Below are 25,792 nucleotides of genomic sequence, written 5' to 3'. Positions count from 1 at the left end.
GATAACATTATATTCAACTAGATCAACCTCCTTAGAGTCAAAACTCTGGTCCCTTCCATCCTTCCGTCTTTGCAATGCCTAGCACTGTGCTCCACATGCAGTGGGCACTTTGTAAGTGCTGTCTAATTTCTTCTAAGACAGCACTGAAACTTAAAGATCTACATTCAGTTTTTGTCTCCTGTTACGCTTCACAGCCAATGTTTTCTTACCTCAACAATAACCCCAAGCACACAAGTCCCTCACATAACGTTTTGGTTTATAATATGCTTCCATATACCCAAACAATCTAAATTCCCTTCTTTCCCTTGTCCCTTCCAATTCTTGTTTATGATTTCTTTATTTCCCTACCCTAGCCTCTTTTCTCCTTTTTCCACAACCTGCAGAAGCAGAAACACACTGAAAAACCTCAGAGACCCTCCCTCTGGCTTCCCACCTCCAACCTCCTCACACTTTCCCAAGCTTCAAGTTCTCCACACTCTTATTCTGTAATTTGCCTGATGCAAGAGCCACTGAGAACCTAGCCAACCTGGGCATGTGCCTGGGGCTTCCACCACTCCCAGCTCTGCTGGGAGTGCTCTAGAGTGTCTCGCCTGAAAAACACACCAAGCCTGCCGGGCTTGGCTGTCACTCTGGTCCTTGGGGGAAAACAGAGGTGAAAAGAGAGAAGAAAACACTAGGAGCTGAAGAGAAATCACTTTTTATAGTGTAGTGCAGAAGAACATCTCTGAAAGGGCAATTCTCCATGGCCACTATCAATCAATTCAAGTCAAGAAGCTGCCTGAAGCATCACAAACACGGCTGCCTTTTCCTATGTAACTAATATCTCCACCCTCGACCTCAATGGGACAACCCTGATGCCTACTTCATTTTCCTGACAGCGAAAGAAAATAACCAGATACCAGCTGCTGGAGGCGTTTAACATTCAAAAGCCCAAAGTGATGCTGTGACTTCCCAGCGGCTTGACAGAGTTCCTTTGCCAGGCAGGGGTTTAAAAGAAATCATTTGGAGCTCAAAAAATTAAATCAACATTATATCAACCGCATTTTCTCAAGATGCTAATTCCAAGAGCCCTTTTGTGCAGCTTGCTGGTACTGTAAAATGGGGAGGGAGACCTGGGAGAGAAAAATAACTAAAGACTAGAGGGGTCCACCTACCAGTTTCGCCAGCACTGAAGAAGTAGTCAGGGTGAAGCCGAAACATTAAAGAACTTGGAAAACAAGTTTCTTTAAGCAGTGGATAATCGGGGCCTAGTAGAAGGAGGGTGAGTGAAGCAGAAACAGGTTTGGGAACAGCTGGCTCCTGGCCCCTTCACTGTCAGAGAGAACTAACTTTCTAGGACTGGGTAAAAATGCTTTGAAACCCTGAAGGGAATGTTAGAATGAAATTTCCTTTTTTCTTTCTCTATCATTATGGAGGGTCTGTGTTCAGAAAAATGACATGTAGCAAAGTAGAAAATCATTTTGCTCTACCACTTCTTGAGAAGGGCCAAAGACTGGTAATTATGATCCCACATAAAGCTTGTTCAGAGAGGCAGAAAGGGAAAGGGGCCATGTTTGAAATCACAGATTTTAGAGCTGGAACAAATCTTAAGAGTCTTTTGGTCCTACCCCAGCCCTCTGGCAGGTTAGTAGGGCTAATTTCAGAGATGAGGCAGCTGAGACACAAAGAAGGTATGAACCTAAGTGACACCACCTGCGACTAAGTGCTGCACTCCATGCCCGCCCTCAACCCTCACTGAACACAGTCTAGGTCTTCAGACACAATATTGATTTTAAATAGACCAGTGAAAGAACCCAGATACCCACATTTCATTCAACACTCAAACGTTTCCCAGAGTACTGCCCTCTCATATCAGAAACAGCAACCAAATCAGATGATGTCACAAGTTTCAATTTGGAACACTCACTGTAAGGACTGTATACAGTCATCCCGCAGTGTCTGCAGGGGATTGGTTTCAGGACCCCTGCAGCCACCAAAATCTGCAGATGCTCAAGTCCTTTATATAAAATGGCAGTGTACAGTCGGCCCTCTGTATTGGTGGATGCAGAACCTACAGACACGGAGGGCTGACTGTACTCAGACTCTACCTCATCCATGGTAGGAAGAAAGCGGGGGAAAGCTCCTTGGTGGCAACTGGCCTCCACACATCAATGAGCACAGAAAGGCTTTACAAACCCCCAACGCTGTACCCTTATCAGCTCTCAAGTCCACCAGAATTTCCAGAACACAAGCACCACAGGGAAAGGGGTCACATCTATCTCCTTCAAAATTATATTCCTGGTACTGTGCCTGGCACAATGTAGGGGTTTTGATAAATACACGTTTAATGAATGCAGGAGGGAGGCCTGTGTTCTAGCTCATGGCCTCATCTCCCTGCTCCCTAGGCCTATAGATGCACAGCTGCTGATTTTGTCAGGAATGCCCCTTCTCCACCCCTGCAAGCCCTGCTGCCTCCACTCAGAGTGAGCAGCAGGGTCTGCAGAGTTGGGGGGTGGGACTCAGGGCCTGAAGCCCTAGAGACAACTGCTTACTGGGGCACTCCTGGGACGACAGGGAAGCACTGTGGAACCCTACCTGAAGAGCTCAAAGCAAAATATATCTCTTTCACAAAATACATCTCTATCACCTAGCAGGAATACTCTCCTAGCACTGCACAAATGGCAATTTCTGAAGCTCAAGCTCATTTGGCACTATGAATTCAGAAGCAAAATCTTGTTCTCACCCCATAAGAGTCCCTCGGATTTGTAAACATGCGATCAAACACAAAATCCATGTTAGCCATCTTCATTGCCGCCCTGCAACAAAGCAAGACAGAAAAGTGTGCCTCAGTACCAGACATATGGAGAGCTAAGGCTCAAATGAAAAGGTAGAGCAGTGTACATCGGGGTGGGGGGAAGGAAATGTCAGCAAACCTGTTTAGGAAGAAGACTCCTCGGATCATCTCGTAGGGATTGGCCCGGGTCCGAGCTCGCCGCATCTCCTCCCCATCCAGGACATCAAACACATTCTGCCCAGAGAGAATCAGAACCTGAAGGTGAGCATCACCCTTTGGGATGAAACAGGTGTCTTAATGAGCTTGAGGGGCCTGATTCACAGCCCTCTGAAGAGCTAGGCTCCTGCCGTATCCCAGTTCTGAAATGACCAGATGTGTGACCCTAGACAAGTCACTCAATCACTGACCCTCAACTACCTCACCTGTAAAATGGTACAAAATAAACGGGAAGTAAGCATGTGCCTGGCACATGGTTAAGTGGTTAATAAATGGCACGGAGTCACCTCCTGGCACTGGTAATCCTCATAACAAATCTGCTTCTCCACCCCAGCAGCAACTTCCCAAGGGACCAGAGTTCTGATATGAAGGGTACCCAGAGACAGGGTAGACAAACCAAGACCAGAGTTTTCTGAGGGCACCTACCACACAGGAGGGAACCCTTCTCTGTTCTCTAATATTCTCTCTGAAAAAAGCAAGCCTCACCTTACCTGAGTTCCAGTCACCTTAAGGATATTCCCAACACTCTGCCTGCCAGAAAAATAAGCTCTGTGAAGCTAGTCTGAGGCCTTGCTTCTTCTCCAACCCATTTCTTCCTCAGAGTTTCCTTGGCCCATTCTGCCCCAGGCAATGCACTTCCTGACCCAAAGACAGGCCAAAAGACATCAAGGGGAGGGTAACACCAGCTACTTCTTTTAATTTTTACAACAACACTGGGAAGTGAGTATTTTCTCCCCAATTTATAGGTGAGGAAACTCAGAGAAGCTAAAGCAAGTGGCCCAAGGTCACACAGGAAAAAAAAAAGCTGCTAAACTAGGATTTGAATTCAGCTCTATCTGATGCTACACAATGATTCTGAACCTTTCACTATGTCAGGCCCCCTTCAGGATTACAATGAACCGACCCATTGAAATTAAGTGGTTCCTTTCCTGGCTACTGATCCAGGGACAGCACAACACTACAGGGCAGGAGAGCCACCAGGAAAAAGGACACCTCACAGAAATGTACCAAGCTACCTATCTGATCTCAAGGAAAAATCTTAGCTAAACTTCAGCCTCCCCACAACTGACTCAAAAGAACAAGAAAAGCCCAGCACAACCCCTCACACAAAATCTTCAACTCCAGCTCTAGCCACGAGTCCTTACCTTACATTGCAACACACTGTGAAGCAGCTCTTCCCCACAAAACTCTGTTTCATCTTCAATAATCATCTTTCTCTACAGGGAGAAGAAAACAATCAATAATGACCACAAGCAACTGTATTTGGGGGGATGGATGGAGAAACTAGGGTTCTGAGTGAGTAGAGCAAAAGGGGCCAAAGAACATCAATCCCTGAGGGGCGGAAAAAAAGAAAATCCTAAATCCCTCTGGCTCTAGTCCAGATGGCTGTGAGATGAAGCAGCCCCGTGGGTACTCTGACTAGAGCACCATATGCATACAAGACTCATGAATGCTGAGGCTGAGAAAAGCAAACAGGAAGGAGACATCCAAGCTGTCTGTCCCTAGAGTGTGGAGGCAGAAGGATGGGGAATGCCCCAAATGACAGAAGCCTTTCCCTCAACCAGGAAGCCTCCTGCTCTGTGATGAGTACGAAGGCAGGATACCAGGCACTGACCCGGTAGTGTCACAGAAAACAAGGGTGAGGGAGCCTCATGGGGATGTCAAGTCCAACTTCATGTCTGAGTGAGGCTACCTCTAAATCAGTGATGCTCAAACTTAGTGTTCTCAGGTTTACACTCTTCAAGATCACTGAGGACCCCCCAAAGAGCTTTTGTTTATATAAGAGATATGTGTATATATATTAGAAGTTAAAACTGAGAAACCATTTAAATATTTACTAATTTAGTTTAAAAGAAGATGGTATATTAACATAAATAACATTTTTATGAGAAAAAACTACATTTCCAAAAAAAAAAATTTATTGAGAAGAGTGGCCCTGTTTTCCATTTTGCAAATCTCTCAATATCTGGCTTAATACACAACAGCTAGATTCTCCTGTCCACATTTGCATTCAATTGGTCGTGATATCACATGTCATGGTCACTGGAAAACTCCACTGGACACTTGTGAGAGAATGAGAATGAAAAAGGCAAATAGCTTTTCAGTATCATTATTAAAATAACTTTGACCTGGTAGACCCCGTGAAAGGGTCAGGGAGATCCCTGGAGGTCCCTACACTTTGAGAACTGCTCTCCAGACCATGCTGACTTGGTATAGCTATCTACTTTATTCTTATAATTTTCCAGAAGGAAATTAAATTTCCTCCGTAACAACTCCCTCAATACTTTCTGAGGACAGGGATAGTGCCTTTTCATCTACCTGAAACAGTGCCCAGCAGTGACCAGAATATACAGATGTATAATCAGCTACTCTAAAAAGCAACCAAGAGGAAGACAGAAGTTATACATTTCGTGCTGCCTTGCAAGTTAAAGGAGGAAAAACCCTGTCTGCCTCATCTGACAGGGGCATATCCGTAAAGCCCATGACACACCCTCTTGATGCAGAATGCTCAGATTCACATTTTTCTTAAACTGTGAGTACACAGATGTACACAACTGACTTGAGGAGGAGAAAAGTCAGGAGATAAGTGCCAAGAATTCAGGGTACATTTTCCTGAAATCCTACCTTTCCCACAACCATCCAATCGCTCATTTCCTGAGTGTCAGGAATTTCAGTGGTACATTCTGGGAACCATGACACCTGCTCACAGGCACTGGGCTACAAACAAAAGAGAGGGAAGTAAGTCAGGTAAGATAGACCCTCAGGGCTATGCCCCAACTCACCAGGGCTTCCCCAAAACAATCAAGAGGGACTCAGAGTGAAAAGGGTCCAGGAAGCTGAGGCCACTAGCAGTGTCAGACATTAGAACTAAGAGCCAGAATTCTAAAGTTTAACTTCTGAAGGCCAGGTCCAATTCTGGATTGAATCCTAAGAAACTTCCCCAACTTACAAAGTTTCTTTCATTTGTTCCAATATTATTTGATGAATACCTACTGTGGGCTAAGAGCTCAGAATGCAGAGTTTAAAAGATATGGTCCTAAAAACAGAAATATAGATCAATGGAACAGGATAGAAAGCCCAGAGATAAACGCACACACATATGGTCACCTTATCTTTGATAAAGGAGGCAAGAATATACAGTGGAGAAAAGACAGCCTCTTCAATAAGTGGTGCTGGGAAAACTGGACAGCTACATGTAAAAGTATGAAATTAGAACACTCCCTAACACCACACACAAAAATAAACTCAAAATGGATTAAAGACCTAAATGTAAGGCCAGACACTATAAAACTCTTAGAGGAAAACATAGGCAGAACACTCTATGACATAAATCACAGCAAGATCCTTTTTGACCCACCTCCTAGAGAAATGGAAATAAAAACAAAAATAAACAAATGGGACCTAATGAAACTTAAAAGCTTTTGCACAGCGAAGGAAACCATAAACAAGACCAAAAGATAACCCTCAGAATGGGAGAAAATATTTGCACATGAAGCAACTGACAAAGGATTAATCTCCAAAATTTACAAGCAGCTCAATAACAAAAAAACAAAGAACCCAATCCAAAAATGGGCAGAACACCTAAATAGACATTTCTCCAAAGAAGATATACAGATTGCCAACCAACACATGAAAGAATACTCAACATCATTAATCATTAGAGAAATGCAAATCAAAACTACAATGAGATATCATCTCATACCGGACAGAATGGCCATCATCAAAAAAATCTACAAACAATAAATGCTGGAGAGGGTGTGGAGAAAAGGGAACACTCTCGCACTGTTGGTGGGAATGCAAATTGATACAGCCACTATGGAGAACAGTATGGAGGTTTCTTAAAACACTACAAATAGGGCTTCCCTGGTGGCTCAGCGGTTGAGAATCTGCCTGCCAATGCAGGGGACATGGGCTCGAGCCCTGATCTGGGAAGATCCCACATGCCATGGAGCAACTGGGCCCGTGAGCCACAACTACTGAGCCTGCACATCTGGAGCCTGTGCTCCGCAAAAAGAGAGGCCGCGATAGTGAGAGGCCCGTGCACCACGATGAAGAGTGGCTCCCGCTTGCCGCAACTAGAGAAAGCCCTCGCACGGAAACGACGACCCAACACAGTCAAAAATAAATAAATTAATTAAAAAACAAAAAACACTACAAATAAAACTACCATACGACCCAGCAATCCCACTACTGGCATATACCCTGAGAAAACCGTAATTCAAAAAGAGTCATGTACCAAAATGTTCATTGCAGCTCTATTTACAATAACCAGGACATGGAAGCAACCTAAGTGTCCATCAACAGATGAATGGATAAAGAAGATGTGGCACATATATACAATGGAATATTACTCAGCCATAAAAAGAAACGAAATTGAGTTATTTGGGGTGAGGTGGTTGGACCTAGAGTCTGTCATACAGAGCGAAGTAAGTCAGAAAGAGAAAAACAAATACCGTATGCTAACACATATATATGGAATCTAAGGGGAAAAAAAAAAGGTCATGAAGAACCTAGGGGTAAGATGGGAATAAAGACACAGACCTACTAGAGCATGGACTTGAGGATATGGGGAGGGGGAGGGGCAGGCTGTGACGAGGTGAGAGAGTGGCATGGACATATATACACTACCAAGTGTAAAGTGGATAGCTAGTGGGAAGCAGCCGCATAGCACAGGGAGATCAGCTAGGTGGTCTGTGACCACCTAGAGGGGTGGGATAGCGAGGGTGGGAGGGAGGGAGATGCAGGAGGGAAGAGATATGGGAACATGTGTATATGTATAACTGATTCACTTTGTTATAAAGCAGAAACTAACACACCATTGTAAAGCAATTATACTCCAATAAAGATGTTAAAAAAAAAAAAGATATGGTCCTTGGGACTTCCCTGGCAGTCCAGTGGTTAGTATTGTGCGTTTCCACTGGAGGGGGTATACAGGTTTGATCCCTGGTTGGGAAACTAAGATCCCGCATGCCCTGCAATGTGCCCAAAAAAAAAAAAAAAACAAACACATGGTCCTTAACTCAAGAGGCCTATAATCAGAGCAGTGGGGACACAGAGAAGTAAACATAGGATTTAAGTCCATGATAAGGTAATTACATCAGGAAGACTCAGTGCAATGAGTCTCACCTCCTGATACCTTTCATTCCAAGACAGAGCAGAAACTGGCATCTCTAATGTTGCTTCCTCTTAATTTTTCAATTACTTTCCTTATCAAGCTAAAACAGTGGTTTTCATCCTGGCTATACATTAGGATCATCTGCAGACCTTTTAAAAAGTACTGATGCCTGGGCCTCACCCTCAGAGTATATGATTCTATTGGTCTGAGGTGGGGACTGGGTATAAGTATGTTTTTAGAAGTCTCCAGGTGATTCTAACATGCAGCCAGAACTAAGTTCACTGGGCTAGAAAGACATGGATTATAAAACCTAAACAGGTGGCTAACCTGCATTGGCAGCTCCACACATTCCCTCCAAGCAAGTGTGGAGAAGAGATTCACCACTGTGAATTGAAGCGATGAGACTAAAGGCAATATTACATGGTATCACATAAAGGCATAAAATGGTATCACAATGCAAGGTCTTGAGGGCAAGCCAACCACACTTAACAGAGAAAAAGTTTAAAAGAAAAATTACTGAAAATTTTGTCGATGAATCTAGCAGTGAATCATGGTTTCTCCCCCTGGTCAAATCCACCCCCGTTAAGCATAAATAGCTGTGAATTATAACCTCTAAAAAGAAGCTCATATACACTTTGGATGCCCCTTTGGAGAGGAAAAGCAGACTCAATCTCCCCATGGAAGTCTGAACATTAAGGCTACCCACAAAGTGGACTTTGAAGCTTCACACCTTGCACTCCATATTCCTGGGCTGCAGTGGCCACTGAGCACTCTCCGTGTGGTGACTCCAGGAACTGGACGTTCACCTCAGGCTGCCCAGACTCATCTACCTTAAAGAAGTGGCCACCAACTAACAGTTGAGCCAAATTCTTATCCAAAAGACAGGACATCTTTTTTAAGAGCAAAAGTAAATTATGGTAAATGATAATTAGGACAGCTTTGCCTTGAAGAAATTTTTCATTGAATTCCCTGGTGGTCCAGTGGTTAGTACTCAGTACTTTCACTGCCACGGCCCAGGTTCAATCTCTGGTCAGGGGAACTAAGATCCTGCAAGCCGTGCGACATGGCCACAAAAAAAAAATTCTTTTTTCCCAATAGTCTGTCTACATTAAAAACAGATTTTATGAGCAAATTTCAGATTCTAAGTTTGCAAAGTTAGTTCTAATTCTGCCCCATTGAGAGGATAGGGACTCTTCACTTGTTTTCACACAAATGAGGACATGGAAAGCACCAAGTATGTCTGAAGTAAAAACCTACATCTAGCCCCAGTTACAAATATTTGCCCTATTCTGCCTGTCTCGTCTCCTCATAACTACAAGGCAGCACAGCAGGACCAGCCCCAGAACCCATTAGCTCCTGGCTTATCAGCATCTTACTCTGACACCTTACTAGGCTTTTATCATGCACAGGTTCCCAGGACTTCTTTCCTGAACTGGAACATCAGTTCAGGAGACAAATAAAATATCAATTTTCCAGAGTTCAGACCCACATCTGAAGCTCAACTACAGCAACTATGTGGAAGGCTAGATATCTGTGCTCTATTTTCTCTAGTTTCAACTCTATAATGGTAATATTTTACCATTATTTTTAGGTGCTTTTATTATACCTACTTCAAATCCTCTGTGGAATAAGGTAGGGCATAAATAAATAAATAAAAATAAAATCTCAACATTACCTGTGTCATGAAAAGGGATAGAGCCTCCTTTGGTATTCAGCAAACTCGTGCCCAAGGAGATAAGCAGACTAAACCCACAACAGAAAAGCTATATGGCATAAACAAACACCTATTTAATACCGAGATGTCATAAACCTGTGGAGGTGCAAGGACCTTGGAGGGCACCTAATCCAGTCATTCACACAATGGGAGAGTAGGTCCTCATTTGGCCCCATTTGAATCCTTTCAGCAAAGGGAGCTCACTACCTCATTAGGCACCTCCGTCACTGGTGGAAAGCTGTATATATTTATTAAAGTTCTATGTGGAGACACACTCTGCCTTCTTGCATCTTTTTTTTTTTTTTTTTGCGGTACGCAGGCCTCTCACTGTGTGGCCTCTCCCGCTGTGGAGCACAGGCTCCGGACACGCAGGCTCAGCGGCCATGGCTCACGGGCCCAGCCGCTCCACGGCATGTGGGATCTTCCCAGACCAGGGCACGAACCCATGTCCCCTGCATCGGCAGGCGGACTCTCAACCACTGCGCCACCAGGGAAGCCCTGCCTTCTTGCATCTTATACCCACTGGTCTTAGACAGTCCTATATGAAGCAACAGGAAACAAATCCACATCCCACCATATCTCCCCCAGACTCCTGTTTTCCATTTTGGACACCCCCAGTATCTTCCACATAAGAAACTAGTTCCAATCTCCACTAACCACCCTGATCATACTGTCTCTGGAGACTTCTAGTTTGTTAATGTTAATATGGCTTCATAGAGCCATAAATGGCTTTCCTGTCTCCTCCTCTCCATATCAGTTACCTCTGGCTCAGCTCGCCAGTCCACATTCAGCTCTTGGTCAAAGCCCTGCAGCGTCAGACCCAAGCCTCGTCGACCTTTCTGATTAGAGGCCTCAACGATGTCTTTCCGACCCTGGCTGTATTTACCCAATCCTTCACCTTCCTTGAAGCCCATCTTGGCCTGAAAAAGAGAAGTAATGGTGCATTTATATAAATAAACAGACTTTTATTTAGCCCTTATCATGTGTCAGACGTGTTAAACCCTGAGAAATATAAACGAGTAAGGCCTAAGGTTTTCCTTCTAGCCTAATGAAAAGAAGCATAAATAAATAACTGCAGTTTAACTGTGGGCCCAGTGGCTGTCTATTCTGGAGGTGAAACTCTAGGGCAACTGTAAGTTGGATAAAAGAGAAGGGACCTCATAGCTGTAATTAAAGGCACCAAGAGTATATAATGAATCTCACTGGACATTTGCACAACTACCCTTCCAGCTAATTTGTCTGATTAGGTGAGAAGTAGATCCAGAGTAAAGTTGATAAAGAGAACACAATTTAAAATGGAAGCGCTTCAAGCGGCAACTTCTAAACCTTACCCTTTAACCAGTCAAACGGCCTTACTAGGCAAGGAAAATGAGGGCTTGTAGGAGCCCACTTAATCAAGAGATTAACTGAAAAAATCACTTCATGTAAAACTGAGGTATGGGAGATACTATAAGACTCTGGACAGAAACATTTTTTTAAATGTCACACCTAACTAAAAAGCTTACATTAAACTCTAGAGTTACTGAGCCCAGTTACATACCCCCCAAACCAGAGACCCGAATCCCAAAACCCACACACCCTTGTCTAATAAAAGAACTCCAATCCTAAGAAGATCTGATTTACCCTAGAAGGTCTATATTCCATATGGAAGGGGCATTGCCAGCTCAGGAGCTGGATGAAATTCCTACAGTAGCCACAAATCTTTCCCCAGGTCAAAGAGTCTGACTCAGTCACAAACTTCCCCATCTTCCACTTCCCCAAAGTTTTTGGCCCCAACCCAGAATCCTGACTATGACTTCAGAAGTGGCAGTTCTCATTCTTAAATGAATCCAACAGAAAATGGAGAGGTCAACTATAATATTCTTGAAGCTAGACAGAAGACAAACTTGGATTTCCCTAACCTTTGCACATACACTGAAGTCTCATAAGGAAAGTAGCAGATCTTCCTTTTCACCTTCCTTCTTGTGGTATACCAATGCGGGTGCTGAAGTTATTACGGAAAACTAGGCCCTCTTTTGGAAGTAATACAGAAGACTACTACTCCCATTTATTTTAGGTACCTAGGAGTGAGCAGGATTTTAGTCATTTCTATTGAGCTCACTCACTAGGGAAAAAAATCTCAGCATGAAGCCTCTTTATCCACAGACACACATTCATGTGTTCACATATGCTCACAAGAACTCAGCTCTGGACAGGACAGGAGAAGCAGGCGTCAGCAGCCACTTCCCATGGATGATTCAAATGTGATACTTCTATCAAGAAGGGGTCACACTCTCTCTACTAAACTATAGCAGCTCTCTACTAAACTAAAGCAGAGGAAAAACTCATGCCCTCACTTTGCTTCTTCTCATACCAACACAATTTCCCTTCTCTCACTCTGCTAGTAGAGCTTCAGAAACCCAACACAACCCAACCCAACCCCTGACATACCATAAGCTTCTGGGACACGCTGTTATACATGGAATAGCGAGAAGAAGTTCCCTCCACAAGAGAGTCTGCTTTGAATGCATCATCAAAAGAGTCTGAGCTGCGTTGCTTCCCCTCAGTCTCACTGTCAGACCCACTTAGGCTTGTAGCAGATGCTGGAAAAGAAAAAAGGAAGATGTTTTGGTGCGTTTATGGCACAATATAGCCTCTAGAAGTCCAAGTTTCATTTATTCAACTAGTGTTCCGTATATGCACTGCACACATAAAGTTCATTAAATGACCCAGGTCAAATGTATTCTCTACCTCTTACAAACTGTGTAATCCTGGGCAAGTCACTGTGGTTCCTAATGGTACTTGACATACAAGAGTTCAAAATATCAGTTTTCCTTTCCCATCCCTTACAAAACTGGGATGGTAATATCTTCCTCATAGGGTTGTTTGAAGATTAAGTGAAAAAATGTATTTGAAAGTACACTGTCAGATATAACATGTATTTATTGATGATATGATTGTTATTTCTGCTATTTATTATTTGAAAATCAATTTCCAAACACTGATACCTGGTTTCATTTTCAACAATTCTATCACAGGACTAACAGTTTCTGATTGTTTAACCTCCTAGTTTCCTGTTTTCATAGTCCTTCAAACTTGTAGGTGAGATGGTGGATCTACATACAGCACAGCCCCAGAGAAGAGCCGGCTCACAGGTGGAAAGTGGGAAAGAGAAAGGGAGAAGCGAAGGGGGAGGGGAAGACAGGAAAGGAAGGAAAAAGAGAAGAAAAAGAGAGGACAGTGAAGACGGGGTGCTCAAGCAGCAACACCAACAGAGGCAGAGAGTAGAGGAGCTGCACTTAAAGGCTCCAGGAGGGAGCTGCCGGCCTGAGTGAGCCAAGCCACTATCTTCATTGTCAGCAACCTTGTTGCCAAAGGATTCCAAATAAGACCCACCTTAGCAGCTGCCGGAAGTGGTGGGTTACCTGTCTCCTGGTCAAAAGTGGGATAATCCACAGTCTAGATAGTCACTGTAACTGGGTCTTTCCCCATCTTTTATAGATACGTGAATCTCTTAACTTAAAAGATATTTCAGGACTTGCCTGCTGGCGCAGTGGTTAAGAATCCGCCTGCCAATGCAGGGGACATGGGTTCTAGCCGTAGTCCAGGAAGATCCCACATGCCACGGAGCAACTAAGCCTGTGTGTCACAACTACTGAGCCTGTGCTCTAGAGCCCACGAGCCACAACTACTGAGCCCACATGCCACAGCTACTGAAGCCCACACTCCTAGAGCCTGTGCTCCACAACAAGAGAAGCCACCGCAATGAGAAGCCCGCGCACTGCAACTAAGAGTAGCCCCTGCTCGCCACAACTAGAGAAAGCCCATGCACAGCAATGAAGACCCAATGCAGCCAAAAATTAATTAATTATTATTTTCTTTTTAAAGATATTTCAGGGAATTCTCTGGCAGCCCAGTGGTTAGGACTCGGTGCTTCCACCGCTGGAGCCCAGGTTAGATCCCTGGTTGGGGAACTAAGATCCAGCAAGCCACACGGCATGGCCAAAAAAAATGGTATTTCAGGCTTCCCTGGTGGCGCAGTGGTTGAGAGTCTGCCTGCCGATGCAGGGGACACAGGTTCGTGCCCCGGTCCGGGAAGATCCCACATGCCGCGGAGCGGCTAGGCCCGTGAGCCATGGCCGCTGAGCCTGCGCGTCTGGAGCCTGTGCTCCGCAACAGGAGAGGCCACAACAGTGAGAGGCCCGCGTACCGCAAAAAAAAAAAAAAGATATTTCAACCCAATATAATTTTATTCAGGTAGTTTCTTAAGGAAAACTCTCCCAAATTTGGAAATAGATTGTATCTCAAAAATCTGGTAAACAGTGGACTTCCCTGGCTGTTCAATGATTAAGATTCCACACTTCCACTGCAGGGGGCGAGGGTTCGATCCCTAGTCGGGGAACTAAGATCCTGCATGCCGCTCTGCGTGGCAAAAAAAAAATCTGGTAAACAATTTCTGCATATTCCCATTGAAAATGGTATTAAACTGCAAGCCAGGAGGAATGCAGAACAGGAAATAAGTGTGGTAGTATCCAATCTGATCCCAAGGTTTGAGAAGTTGTATAGTGCTCAACAGTATACAGATCTCATTAATAAGTAATTGTGCTTATTTAAGAATAAATTTTTTTTAATTCTTCAATTTATGAATATTATTCTTACAAACATCTATCAGTTGTTAGGATATAAATGCTTGTTATTTAGACCTAAATACTTAATAAACTAAACTGTTAGGTATTTCTTTTGGTATTTTTAGGGCATGGTGAAAAAAGTTAAGGCAGCACTAAGAATGCCAAAAACCAAGAAAACTTGGGAACCTCCCTCTGTATTGAAATCGTGAGATCACCGAGACACATTGTCAACTGAATGATAGAAGACCTAGACCATATTCATGAACATGGCATCCTAACTCTTGTGTACTAAAGAGGGACAATAAAAATATAAATTTTTATTTCTGGTAACTGCAAAAAGAGCTTTTGGAAGGAAAGATATACAAGACCAATAAAAGTGATTATCCACACATGTGGGGTTGAGGCATGGAAAAAGAATACCAAAATGATTACCTGGAACGAGTGAAAGTGGAAGAAGTGAAACTTGATTTACATTTTTATATCACTAGAGTTTATATTGGCTATCATTTTATATTTTTGATTTATGAACCATGTGAATATATTATCTTAATTAAAAGATATTAATTATCTTAATTAAAATTTTAAATAAATGTGAAAAAAAAAAACTAACTTAGCAATGTAGCACAATTCCTTTAAGGAAGAAAGGAAGTCCCTGAGAAGAGATGTTGACTCAAAGTTTGGCTGCTTGTGGGAGGTATTTGCGGAAAGGCACAAAGGGCAGCCATGTAAAAAAATTATTTATATATACCCAAAATGGGCATTATACAGGTATTCATAACTTGAGGATTACATCCTAATTCTAAAGACTGTCTGCACTGATCCACCCATTTCCCAGTGAGAACACAAACTAAGGGTTGACATTCAGAGAAGAGCGAAGTCTTCCCCAGCACCCCAGGCCTGACTCTCCCTTCCACGGTGCTCCAGTAGCACCAGTATTCATACCATCAGCACAGCACTCATCACACTTCCTGCGAGCTAGTTGTCACATGCCACCCCACTGGACAGGGTCACTCCTAGAGAGCAAGGACTCTGCCACAACCAACATTCTATCTCCAACACTTGGACTAAGGCTTTGCATTTAACAGAAATTAACTGCTCACTGTAGTGAATTTAAAGAACTGTCACCCAGTTGTCATCTTTGCTAAGCACCTACTAAGTGTACCTCAGGATATTTCCTCTTACAACACCTCATACATGCAGTGGAAGACATTCAGCCCTCAAAAATATAAGGAAGGGGGGCTTCCCTGGTGGCGCAGTGGTTGAGAATCCGCCTGCCGATGCAGGGAACATGGGTTCGTGCCCCGGTCTGGAAGATCCCACATGCTGCGGAGCGGCTAGGCCCATGAGCCATGGCCACTGAGCCTGCGCATCCAGAGCCTGTGCTCCGCAACGGGAGAGGCCACAACAGTGAGAGGCCCGCATACCGCAAAAAAATAAATAAATAAATAAGGAAGGGTACATGTCATTATATATTTGCCCAAACCCATGGAGTGTACAACATCAAGAGTGAACCATCATATAAACTATGAACTCTGGTTGATAATGTTGTGTCAGCACAGGTTCATCAATGTAACAAATGTAGCACTCTGGTAAGAGATGGTGCTACTGGGAGAGGCTGTGCATATAAGGGCAGGGTGTGTAGGAGATATCTTTGTACTTTCAATTTTGCTGTGAACCTTAAAAACTGCTCTAAAAAAAAAAAAAAGAAGTCTTTAAAAAAAAGTTTTTTTAAAGGTTCAACAACAAAAACAACAAAAAGTTTAAGCATGAGGATGGAATACCTATATCCTAGCAGAGAACTGACTCCCCCTTGGACTATCACTTAGCACCCTGCACCCCAGTAGGCTGAAAAAGGACATCTGATATTGTTTAACAGATCAGACAACAACTTTGGTTCAGGACCTGTTTTATAAACGGTCCATGCTCTGTTTTATAAACGGTCCATGCTATATACAATGGAATACTATCCAAAAGTAACAATCTTACCCCCAGAGAACTTAAAAACCCAATAGTTAAAATAAATATGCATTTTTAAGGGTATAACATTTTGCAAAAGAAAGGCAGGTGAACATGTGTGAAAAAATTAGAATAAACTTAAAACCAAAATTCTGGCTCCTAAGGAGGAATTCTGGTTGAGAATACCCCTGAATGAGAGGCACCAAATCTGCCTTCGTCCTCTTAAAAAGGTGGCTGTTCAATTCCCTCAATAAGGAGCTGACTTGCTTACATGGACCAATGCAGCACACGTCACAGTGCCAGAGAGTGCCACTCAGAAAGAAAGACCCAGAACATTAACAATGAGTAACCATGGAAACTGAGAAGTGAGGTGATATTTATTTTGTTTTGCCTTTTCTGCATTTTCTGTGTGATAAATAAGAATATATTAGTTTGAAAATTAGGGTTTAAAAAAAAGCTATAAAGAAATAAAGTATCATTCTAAGCCTTGTGCAGAATTTGGTTCCTTTCCAGAGAAATCTTCAGAGGACAGCAGATATGAGGGGAAAGACCTTCTGAGTAGCTTAAAACTAAGCCTGGGCCTCTCATCTCTCATTGCCCACGTGAAGGAGAAATGTGCTCTGCAACAGAGCTCCCATATGTTAAAGAACTGTGCTTCCAAAGGTGCAGAGTCTCTTCACTCAGTTGCTTCCATGCCTCCAACCTGTACCGATTAGTGCAGGAATGGGGGCAGCTCCCTGAGCACTGCCCTAAAGTTTCCCTGGGCAGCCCAGGAATCCAGAGACTAACCTAGAAACTACAATGTTAAATCAGCTGTTATTTCTTTCACCAGCTATCTGGAGATTCACAGGTCTATCTATATAAAGGTCAGGAAAACCTGATGTCCTTCTCAAAGGAGAGTGTGCCCTTGGTCCAGCTCTAGGGAGTTGCCAGGCTGTTAGGTTTGCTTAAGGATCCATCACTGGGCACCCATCAATGGTATGAATATCATTCCTGGGCATGCAGCGTTCCTGCCACTCTCAGATCTCAGAGAGAGATCTTTTGTTTTCTTTGTCCTCATGCCATTTTTGGACCAAAATGACAGGAAGAACCAAATCTGGGTGCAAGGCTCATTGGGCAAATCCTTGGTGGCTCTGGTGCAATATTCCAGCACCAGACTCTGGCACAAAGATCTTTCCACTCCATTCCTCTTCCTTAGGTGTTACCTAATGTACAGATAGCTGTCCTGTCCAGGTTCTGAGAATGAGGTTGATAAGAGCTAAAATATCACCCTACTAGGCTTTTCTTTGTGAGACCAAAAAGTGTGCTGGATAAGCAGATAAGCCTTACTTCTCTCTTTTATTTCATGTGCTATTTAAAGCCAATTCTCAGCCTGACATGATTTAAAACAAAGTTCCCTAGATTAGTCCTGAGTCCACAGACTGCCACAGCCACTACTCATTTTCACCCCTGGGCCTTTGGGGCCACTCTTTTCAGATGAAAAGAAGACAACTGTCTTGGCTGCAGCAGGAACTAAAGAGGAAGTTCAGCCTCCCGAGACTGATAAGAATTTAGCAAACATTGAGCAGACAATCTTGTGATGAGGATATAAATTAACAGGAGTAATAAGGTCAGACTATTAAAATCATGAGTTTCATTAAGAACTTGCCAAAATTGGGTGGCATTCCCATTTACCTCCCCAGGAGCTCCCCTTCTAAAACCTACCAGAGAGCCCAAGACATTATTTAGAGCTTTCATTTAAGATTTCTCCTCTACCTCATAGAAATCATTACTCTTAAGTCAGTTTAAAGAAAACAGGTTCACTTTATAGAAGAATCAGAGATTTCCCAGCTACTGACAAAATTTTCCGTAACAGAACAGTAGGTCAAACATGCCAAGATTAAAAATGACAGTGACAACACACAAGGAGGGACAGCTCTAACCACTACTGGCCAAGGTGAGCAGCACACAGATGCAGAAGAATAAATTATGGACTTTAATAAACACCACATCCTGCCTAACAACTGCTGTGGAATACACTCATTCCTGGTTAAAGACTCATTTCTCCTTCATGCCAGACAAATGGTAACTCGTTAAAGCAATTTAAACAGACACCAATAAAGGAAGTTTTTGATTAAGGTCATGAATCTGGGCTGACAGGAAAACCATGGTGTTTCAGGGAAAATGGCCTATTTAGCGAAGAATTAAACCTGACGGAGGGGAAGGCACTTTCAGTGTGGTGCCGGTGAAGGAGCCCAGCCACTTCCAAAGCAACATGCTGTGGGAGGGCCAGGAGCCCACATTAGATGCACAGCTGAAGAGAAAAGGAAATTGTCTTGGGGTCTAGACCACAGTTTCTCTGTGACAACCAACCAAAAAGAAAAAAATGACCTCCATCTGCCTCTCCTTGCTTCAAAATGTTATTTAATAGCAAATTTCCAAGAGTTTATTTAGGCTTGAAAATGCCTTCAAACTCCTCTTAAAATACTCTAAAGAGTATATGATGCCCCAGTGGCCATGACAACAACATCCCTTTTCTTCTTTAGTCTGGTCAGATGTTAGACTCTGACTGGCAATGCAGCTACCCTGTCAATAATGTAAAATAAAAACCGATTAAACTAAATAGTTCTATTAATGAGTCATCACATTGATCTAGCAGAGAAAGTACAAACAAGGCCCAGTCAGACAGAAATAGCAACTATTTTTTTTTTTTTCTATTTGTACTCCCTAAAGAGCATTTTTCAATCATCTGTTCAACAGTATGTCCGGGTAGAAGGGGTTGGAGCAAAAGGAAACACACCTGCTTTAATACAATGACTTGAATAGGAAAGCTGCATATAGATCTCAGGGGATATGTAGTTTCTGGCGAGATAGTTAACTACGAGGGCACACTGTCCAGGGGATGCCTGAGAGAAGCCAACACAGAACAGAGATGATATAAATGCGAAGTACTTAATGAAATGATCCTCTGCAGACTGGAGGAGACATAGGCAAAATGAATGAGGCAAAGCATTTTAAGCTTCTTGGAAAAGATACTACTGCTGCCTTCCATTGGTTCTATTCAGTAAATATTTACTGAGCATTTATTCCACACCAGGCATGGGGTTGCAGGGGGAGGGGCAGTCTTGCTGATGAAGACACCAGACTCTAGCCCTCAGAGTTTTTTGGTCAATGTGGAGCTGCCCTTCCTAAAATTAGCTGACCCAGGGAAATCTAACAATGTTTGTTTGCCTCTGCCTCCTGCCTCATTTTTATGCAAATGAAAGGGACCAAATGGCCTATTGCCAGACACATACAAGGTACAGGCCACATCTAGATTTCCATTCTGTACAAACAACAGCAACAGTCAATTCTGACTGAGTCATACGGTGCTACTTCTAGAAAAGGTTAAAGACATTTGGTACAATTAAAGTGAGTTCGTGGGAGGGTGGGAGCGAGGAGGATAATCTCAATTCACAGTCACATTTTTAAAAGCTTGAAATTTAAATTAGACTGGTTCCCTTGAAAGATCCTTAACTGTACACCTTCCTCTACCTGGGAGCCATTCTCTTGAGAGCAGTTGTCCCCCAAGATCCGATTAGAACCAGATACCTCCACCACCTAAGTATCATTTATTCCCCCAGGCACGCTCTCCCTTTCTTGCAGGCCATTTCTCCCACTACCCCAGAGCCCTGCCCAAGGAGACTCTACCTTCATCAAGTTGCTCAAATCCCAGGTGATAGCAAAACTCCCTTTCCTCAACAGGCCCTAGAACCTATACGCCCAATATATTTTTGCCCTCCCACTTAGTAACCTCAGTTACATACAGCCTTTCTCACCTACCCTGGAATACACTGTGACAACTTTAAAGGCACACGTATCTCCACACACAAGGTTATAAGAGAGTCTCTTGATCCAGCCAGGATCACAGCCGCCCCAAAGGCTTCATTAGCTGTATGTAAGGCCTGTCAAGCTTCTCCTTTCTGGACCAGCTACTCAGTACAGCTGATGAGTAACCGCCCTTCAATTAGCCAACCAGTTGAGAATAAACTGTATTTTCTATCACCCTCAAAGGATTCTTCACACTCTTTCAGTCATCAATCTGTCACCATATTTCATTCCAATTTACCAGTGACCCAGCAGAGGATACAAAATGCAAGACTGCTGGTGTACTGGGTTAAATAGTGCCCAAAAGTTCATGTCCACCCAGCACCTGGGAACATGGCATTTGGAAATAGGGTCTTTGCAGATGTAATCAAATTAAGATGAAGTCATACTGGATTAGGGTGGGCCCTCATCCAATGACTGATATCCTCATAAGAAGAGGGAAATTTGAACACAGACACACACAGAGGCAGAGACTGGAATTATGCTGCTACAAGCCAAGGAACACCAAGGATCACCAGCAACCACCAGAAACTAGAAAAGGCAAGGAAGGATTCTTCCCTAGAGCCTTGGGAGGGAGCATGGCCCTGCTGGCACATTGATTTTAGACTTCTAGCCTCCAGAAGTGTGGAGAATAAATTTCTATTGTTTTAAGCTACCCAGTTTGTGGTACTTTGTTAGGAAATTAATACAGCTGGCAAGTAAAGATAAATGCAAATGGAACTACTTCTAATTGTTTGGTATTTCAGGCAAGCTCTGAGATGCTTCACAATTTCTCATAGAAAGCACCTGTGGAAACTGTGAACATCTGTAACCCTAAAAAGCAGGCAAAGCAAAATGCTAGTTTCAACCAGATCAGTGAAATCCTTAGAGCTTAAAGTAAACAGCGAACACAGGGATGCTCCAATTCATTTGGGTGTTTCTGATCATAACTGCTGAGGGAATTGAGGAAACAGAATGCAAAAACCTGAGAGGAATTAGGCCAGATCACTGCAGCAAAGAGCCCAGCCCTGTGAAAGAGCCCCAAGATAATTAACAGCTGAAAGCACAGGGCACTCAATGCTCACCGCTACTTCCACCTGGTTTAAGGCAGCAAAAGAGTGCCACCTACTGAAGGACCACAACAGAACTAAGGCACACCTGTAAAAATTCCAATTTTTTAGTTAAAACAAGTTCCCAACTCCCAGGAGGAGAATGGTAAAAGAGAAGAGAGTCTACAACCAGTATCCCTCTGTAGAATTTGCCTAATCTTCCTCAAGAGGCACTGAACTGTATTCTGCCCAACTCAGGCATCAGTGATTCAAATAACCAGATGGTCAGTGGCCTCTGACCACATAGGTAAGCTTACCTTTTGCTGCATGATTGACAGAGGAGGGAGGTTCATCGTCAGATGTAGAGCTGAGGTTCAGGGCAAGCTCTGCAACTCTTTTCTTCTGTTTCTTGAGAGGGGCAGTGCATTCTGAGTCATTTCTCCTCCTCATTGTTGCTGCAACCACAAATCCAGATAGTCAGCTGCCCTTGTCAGACACACTAGGATCACAGCAGGAATTCCAAAGAATGGGAATGAACCATTAATGCATGAAAGTTGTCAACTCCAAACAGCTTCCATTGCCAGCACTTGAATAGCTTCTTCCTCAGAATGAGGTCCAGGAAGGATGCTAGCCAAGCTCTGGTTTTCAATAACAGCTGTTAGTTTTACTGGAAAATGTGCTCACAGACCCAGCGGCCTCTGGGCCATTGGTGTCAGATACCAAAAAGTCATGGATCAACTCCACGAGCCACAGGAGGAAAAACACCTTGCGTACTTGTTATTCTATATTTTTGATGCAACACTGGCTATGTGTGACAACAATGTACACTAGAAATTAATTATGAAACCTGATGAATATCAACAAATATTTCCAAGGTGAAAAAATCATCCCAGAATGATTGCTACATCACCATTATTATTTCACCAGGACAATTAAGAGATTATACAATATGATACAAATGCTGGGTTTTGGTTTACTTCAGGATGTTTGAAAACATGGGAGAATTGGGCAAGTTTTTAAACGGAGTAAGGAATGGACGCAGTGGTTGACCTAGGACTGAGAAAACAGAAGAGTGGGAAAGTTAGCAGGACCGGAGGTAGCCATATCATAGGACTCAGGTACAAAAACAAGTTTAAGAACAAGAACCCACCTCCACAAAAAAGAATGGAAACAGGCAAGGCACCATGTCACCATCATCCATGCCCATGGGTAAGCATGAGAGGCAAGCATGAGGGGAAAAAATGAGATGGAATGAAGTGGTTATGAGATTCCTGAAATCTTAAGGAATGATCAAATTAAAGAACAATTAAGAGTAGAAGTGAATACAGTGTGGTTTACACACAACCGTTGTTTATAAGAGGACTCAGAAAAGAGAAAGTACTCAAAAATAGGAGCAAACAGGTGGGTGCTCAGCTGGGCTGCAATTCCTTAGGAAAGGGGAGTTGCAGGTGCACAAGAACAGGCTTACAGTATGGGTCACAGCAGCAAGAGAGTGATGATATCCAAAGATACCACTGATCCCCTCGTGATTTCAAACATGAATCACGTTTCACTTCTCTCCAGCTCAAGGATGAGGAAGCCTACCCAACACATAATCTCATCCTTCCTAAGGAGGCAGCCTCTTATAGGCACAGGCAGGGGCTATCCTGCGGAAGTAGGAAGAACAGGAGGCGTTGAACAAACAGAAAGCAACACCAGGCTGAGCCACATTTCACTTTAAACTACCGTGTTAAATATCCCCTCACCCCAAAGGCCCATAACGTAAGCAAAAAGGGCCCTCTGATTCCTAGCTACTCCGGGGGAGACTGGAAGCACAGGAAACTCAAGAACTGTGTTGAGGTAGGTGCCAACAAAGGAGAGGAAATAGCGTCCGAAAGGCAGGAGATACCGATGCTCCTCCCCAAACCACCTTAGATTTGGGCCTTCCAAATCACCTCATTCAACCCTCTCCTTTTCCACTAAAAGAAACTGAGGCCCGAGAGGGGAAGGCCGCACAGCTAACCAGTGCCCAGCTCAAGTGACCTACACATCCAAAAGAATGTGCCCTGGCAGAGGACTTCTAAGTGGAAGGCAGAAGGCCTGGTTCTACCTGCTGCTCCCCCAGGGAAGGGGTTCAAATCCCCTCTCCAGTCTTCTCTACCTGGGCCTCGGTTTCGCACTACCACCCCTATTCATAGAGGGAAGAGATGAGCTCACATCTCCCCGGGCCAGTCTTTTCATTTGTAGATAACGTGAGTGTGTGAATGTGTGCGCAGAAACGTTTGGCAGCGGCAGCTGATGGACTGGGGATGGGGCGCGGGGAAGAAGGGTGTAAAGGAGGAAGGGAGAGAGAAAGGGCGGTGAGGGTCACGACCGCCCGTGGGGGGCCGAGGGGAAGATACTGAGCCCGCGGGCCCGCCCGCTCGCTCCCCCCGGGCCGCGCGTCGGCACTCACGCTGAGGGAAGAGGGCGAGCTGCCAAGGAGCGGAGAGGGGGGGATCAGGCCGCCGATGCCGCCGCCACCAGGCCTGGCCCTGCCGCTGCCAGAGCCGCCTCCTCCTCCCCCAGTTTCGCTTCCCCACAAACCCGCCCCGGTCCGCTGGCCGCGTAGTCGCGCTCGGGTCCCGCCCTGCGGGACGCGCAGCTTGATGACGTCAGAGCATCCAGCTCCCTCCACCCTCCCGGGCCCTGGCCCCGGGGCAGACCGCTGTAGTTCTGGCCCGCCCCACCCCCTGCCCCTGAGCAGCCCAGGGCGCCTGCGCAGAAGACCCAACGGGGAAAGGATACAAAAGCAAAAGTAACCAGGTATCTTCCGGCTTTGGGTACGAGAAACAAATATCAAAAACAAAAAACGCCAGGTGCCATCACATCGACTCATCTCTCTTATTCTCATTATTATCTTAATTTTACAGATTAAGAACAAGTTTAGAGAGGGAATTCCCTGGCGGTCCAGTGGTTAGGACTCCACGCTTCCATTACTGGGACACGGGTTCTATCCCTGGTTAGGGAACTAAGATCCCACAAGGTCCCCGGCGCGGCCAAAAAAAAAAAAAAAAAAAGTAACAAGTTTAGAGAGGTAAACGGAAAACTGGTTGAGGGCAGAAACCCAGTCTTCTTGTTCACTGCTGTATCCCCAACACGCAGCATACAGTACATTCTCTACAGATATTGAACAAAGGTCCAGAGGAAGAAGGCCGCCTGTGGCATTTTACCATATGGACACAGATGACTTCCTTTGCCAAACGCCTCTTCTGATCTTCAGACCAATATGGCCAAAAGTCTGACGAACATCCTCAGTCACTTCACACCCATAGATTCAAGTCTGACCTTATATTCTCCCATAAGCCTGCTCTTTTTCCAGTGAATTACACCACCATTGGTCCAACCAGAAATCTTCTCTCATTCCCCAGAGCCTCCAGTATATACTTTATTGCATTTACCTACAAATTATCCCAAATCTATCCATTCTCCATCCACGTTGCCACTAACCATGCACTCACCTTCTCTCATCAGGATTTCTCCAATAATCTCCAAATCATTGTCCCTCCAGTCGGGATCCCTCTAGTGCAGTCTCTGCAAATCAAAGTTATTTTAAAAAAACAAAACTAATTTGATCCTGTTACCTGTTTCACCCATCAATGATGAAAGCCCATCAATGGCTTCTCACTTCTCTTAGGATGAAGCCAATGTCCTTAGGATGGCATACAAGACCCTCCCATCTGACTCCTTCTGCAGTCATACTTTGAGCTACTGGTCCCTTAGTTCTCCCCATCGCGGTTTTCCCTTGGTTTCTCAACCATGCCATGCCTCTCGAAAGAGTTCATCCCCTTTCCTGGATTGCTCTTCACCCTCTCTTTGCTTGGCTAATGTCCACTTATCCTGAGGCCTGTTTAGTGTTCTTATCTCTGGTAATCTTTCCTGACCCCACAAGTCTGAGTGGGGAGTCCCCCTAAGCTTCCACAGCCTTCTGTCATTCACTAGCAAAGCACTCAACAGTCTTGTATAATGACCCACTGACTCATCTGCCTCCCCACTCAGCTGTAAACTTTGTAAAGGAAACGTTATGTCTGTCTGTATTAAATCCATAAGATTTAATATTGTGGCTGGTAGTAGGTATGCAATAGACATTTATTGAATATGTGGAAGTATGGAAAATGAATGAAGGTTAAGTGATGTGCCCCAGGTCACAGAGCTAGGAAGCAACAAATGAGCATTTAAACCCAGGTTTCTTTGGTTCTAAAGCTGTGTCTTTCCACCTCACCAGGGGTTCTTAACATGGGTTAAGACATTATTCTTAACATGTGTTGGATACCTTTGGTAATCTTGTAAAGCTTGTGAACCCATTCTCAAAATAATAATTTAAAGGGCATAATATACAATGTATAGGATTACAAAGGAAATCAATTATTTGAAATACAGTTACTTTTTTTTTTTTTTTTTTTTTTGCGGTACACGGGCCTCTCACTGTTGTGGCCTCTCCCGTTGCGGAGCACAGGCTCCGGACGCACAGGCTCAGCGGCCATGGCTCATGGGCCCAGCCACTCCGCGGCATGTGGG

The 25,792-nt window shown here is 44.1% G+C and overlaps 2 protein-coding genes across 7 annotated transcripts in view; both read right to left on the bottom strand.

Moving 5' to 3' along the window:
* The window catches only part of CMTR1 (cap methyltransferase 1), a 59,704-nt gene extending 35,880 nt beyond the window's left edge, over positions 1 to 23,824 (bottom strand). For 4 of the 6 annotated variants that reach the window (XM_027127117.1, XM_027127114.1, XM_027127118.1 and 1 more), the window contains exons 1-8: positions 23,691 to 23,824; positions 21,574 to 21,711; positions 12,250 to 12,401; positions 10,581 to 10,739; positions 5,615 to 5,707; positions 4,135 to 4,206; positions 2,913 to 3,007; positions 2,723 to 2,795 (exon numbers count right to left, since the gene is read on the bottom strand). In XM_027127117.1, coding sequence (XP_026982918.1) covers positions 2,723 to 2,795; positions 2,913 to 3,007; positions 4,135 to 4,206; positions 5,615 to 5,707; positions 10,581 to 10,739; positions 12,250 to 12,401; positions 21,574 to 21,706 — 777 coding nt within the window. In that variant the 5' untranslated portion in view covers positions 21,707 to 21,711; positions 23,691 to 23,824. Of the gene's footprint in view, positions 1 to 2,722; positions 2,796 to 2,912; positions 3,008 to 4,134; positions 4,207 to 5,614; positions 5,708 to 10,580; positions 10,740 to 12,249; positions 12,402 to 21,573; positions 21,756 to 23,690 lie in introns of all 6 variants that reach the window. The other 2 variants (XM_027127115.1, XM_027127116.1) reach the window with 2 other exon arrangements.
* Positions 23,825 to 24,651: 827 nt separating this feature from the next.
* Positions 24,652 to 25,792, bottom strand: part of RNF8 (ring finger protein 8) — a 70,158-nt gene continuing 69,017 nt past the window's right edge. Inside the window, exon 9 of the transcript XR_003437171.1 lies at positions 24,652 to 24,808. The gene's annotated coding sequence lies outside the window, so the exon portion shown is untranslated. The remainder of the gene's footprint in view (positions 24,809 to 25,792) is intronic.

Source organism: Aethalodelphis obliquidens, unplaced genomic scaffold (genome assembly GCF_003676395.1).
Source record: "Aethalodelphis obliquidens isolate GAN/ISIS:26980383/991018 unplaced genomic scaffold, ASM367639v1 scaffold31, whole genome shotgun sequence".
Lineage (NCBI taxonomy): Eukaryota > Metazoa > Chordata > Mammalia > Artiodactyla > Delphinidae > Aethalodelphis > Aethalodelphis obliquidens.
Note: the sequence above shows the minus strand (reverse complement) of the source record. Positions and strands in the feature narration are given on the sequence as shown.